The following is a 2,293-nucleotide window of genomic DNA, read 5'->3' on the forward strand; positions in this document are numbered from 1 at the left end:
TATAACATGGACAAATACAAACTTGTATCCGGTTTGCCAATCAAATGGTAAATAATAATAAATATTGAAGAGGTCGATTGCAGATTTCAATGGAATTTTAGATTTATACACATAGTTTGTTATAATTAATTAAAATAAGTATACATATGTTTACGTTGTTCTGTGTCACGGTCATTTAGTCCAATCCAGAAATTACCGTATGTCCTGAAAAAAAGGGAAACAAGATAAATATGTCATGATCATTGATACATTTGCATTAATAAACTTTTGGTAGTACTGTACACTTTAATTTTGCATTTAAAATTGTTATTATATGTTTTTACGTGTTCGCTGTTATTGTTAATTTTAGCCACTCCTCTTCTGGATTACTGTGAAAACTAGCTAGTTCTGCGCCCTGACGTCTACAGCCTTCTAATGCTTCCTCCCAAGTTAACATCTTGTCTTTTTCAACAGAGTTCACCTAAATGAGACATGAGTTAATAAGTTACATGCATATTTTAAATTGATAATCATGCTATGCCTTCAAATTCTTTAAGTGTGGTAGTACTGTTTATTTTAACCAAGTAATTCCTCTGTTATAGGCTAGTTCGTCACACTAAATTGTACATGCCTACAAGGTATGTATTAATTCAAAGGTACAGTAATGAAAATGAAAGATCAACAAATGTGCTTGCTTTAAAAAAAAAACTGATTTACACACTACATTTAAAGTCAGATAAACAACAATTCATATTAAAAATAATCGACAACCTCTATAACATTGAAAACAAAGGAAAAGACAGCATGTGATGGGAAACGACTATTTTCACGTTTTAGGCACTATTGACTGATGGTATACAACAGAATGACTAGCTACAACAAAATAACAATAATAATGATGATAAAAAAAAAACATCCGTATGGACAGTATTACTGCAAAAGAAGCAAGTGATATGAAAAAAATATTATTTGCTTTCATCTACCTTGTAGCAGTTTGAACCATACCCAGCCCATCCGTCTAGGCAATTTGCATCTGAGGGTTGAGTTGTCATGACAGGGGGCCTTGTGTACCCATCTCGTACTTTCTCACATATCACACCAAATTGTGACTGGCATGGTTGGTCGTCCCAAAAGCCAGTTGGCGTGCTGGTCTTTACGGCAACACAATTGCCGTCGCCATTGTCTGAAATGATTATAACGATGGTTAACCAAAATTTGGTTAACGTTTTAAGTAATAGTACATAATATTTGTTTTATTCATAAATATGTACATACGTTACGACTTCGAAAGTTATGTTAGTTTCCATCTCGGTTAAAACACGGATGCAGGAAATTCCAGCATCTTTGCTCTTATAGTTTTTAGTAAGTATAAAATCAATCTACAATTGAGCAGTTTAAAAGCATCAAATCAGAAAAAAATTCGTATACGTATGTTCTTACTCGGTTGACCTTGATCCCAGTTGGTGTATGCGACAGGTGTACCATCATTCCAGGTGTATGTTCCGGTAGCGCTCCGGTCATTGAGCCCTGTCCAGTACAACCCCTTCATTGTTGATAGTTGGTCTGTAAGGAACGCTTGCTCAAACCTAAAAGATCAACGTTATGAAATTGCAACTTCTAATTGGCTTAGTACATAATAGTTTATGTCGGCTTCATAGCTATAACTTCATAGCATTGCTTCTGGGGACGGTGTAAATACATTTTCAACCCTATTTATTTAGTCATAGTTTTTACTCACTCCAGAGAGTAAAATATATTATCGGCTCTATCACCCAGCTGGTATAGCAACTGAACGGTTTTGGGTTAAAATGTCGATCAGGAATGTTTTCCTTCAGACTATGTAAACACTGGTTACCTAGCGTGTCATGGTTGTGCTTGTCGGGAAAATCCAAGTATTTAGTCCTATTATTTAATAAATTTCTAACTAGCATTATGATGGTGCATGCTTATTATTTAGAACCTGGGCCTTTGGATAAAAGTTATTCTTACCTGTCTGATATTGAAACTAAGTCTGCATTCAAGTCACGTTGGCACTTGACAGTGGCCGTATCCCAATCCTGCTTAGTAGTATCGAATAGGTAACACGATGAACCGTACCCTTTCCACCCCTTAAAAACCAACATTAATGAATTAACAGTGAAATTGAACGATGTAAGAGTTTTATATTTGTACGTGTAATTACTATATGTAAAGCTAAAGATCGAAACCTAAAGCTTTTGGATGTTAGGCAAGCGTGCCCAATTCTCTCTTTTTTATGTACTAAGCCATATTACACTCCTAGGTAGAGAGACAGAGACAACCGTAGCTAGTGTCT

At 35.3% G+C, this 2,293-nt stretch overlaps 1 protein-coding gene across 1 annotated transcript; it reads right to left on the reverse strand.

Moving 5' to 3' along the window:
* Window positions 1–110: 110 nt before the first annotated feature.
* On the reverse strand, window positions 111–2,102 carry LOC117116822 (perlucin-like protein). Its single transcript, XM_033260917.1, has 5 exons — window positions 1,969–2,102; window positions 1,420–1,565; window positions 963–1,162; window positions 324–460; window positions 111–204 (listed from the first exon to the last, which is right to left on the reverse strand). Exons 1-5 carry the CDS (start codon window positions 2,100–2,102, stop codon window positions 126–128), a joined length of 696 nt encoding a protein of 231 aa, XP_033116808.1. The 3' UTR covers window positions 111–125.
* Between the last annotated feature and the right edge of the window lie 191 nt (window positions 2,103–2,293).

The sequence above is a fragment of the Anneissia japonica genome, unplaced genomic scaffold (assembly GCF_011630105.1).
Source record: "Anneissia japonica isolate Jap-2015-1 unplaced genomic scaffold, ASM1163010v1 scaffold224395_len2293_cov166, whole genome shotgun sequence".
NCBI lineage: Eukaryota > Metazoa > Echinodermata > Crinoidea > Comatulida > Comatulidae > Anneissia > Anneissia japonica.

Excerpts from the sequence above, each read along its gene's own strand:
- LOC117116822 (XM_033260917.1), bottom strand. The coding sequence starts at position 2,102 with ATGTTGGTTTTTAAGGGGTGGAAAGGGTACGGTTCATCGTGTTACCTA. Across the intron at positions 461-962 it reads ATGGTTCAAACTGCTACAAG|GTGAACTCTGTTGAAAAAGA; the intron begins GTAGATGAAAGC and ends TGTCTCATTTAG. Across the intron at positions 205-323 it reads TTAACAATAACAGCGAACAC|GACATACGGTAATTTCTGGA; the intron begins GTAAAAACATAT and ends CCTTTTTTTCAG.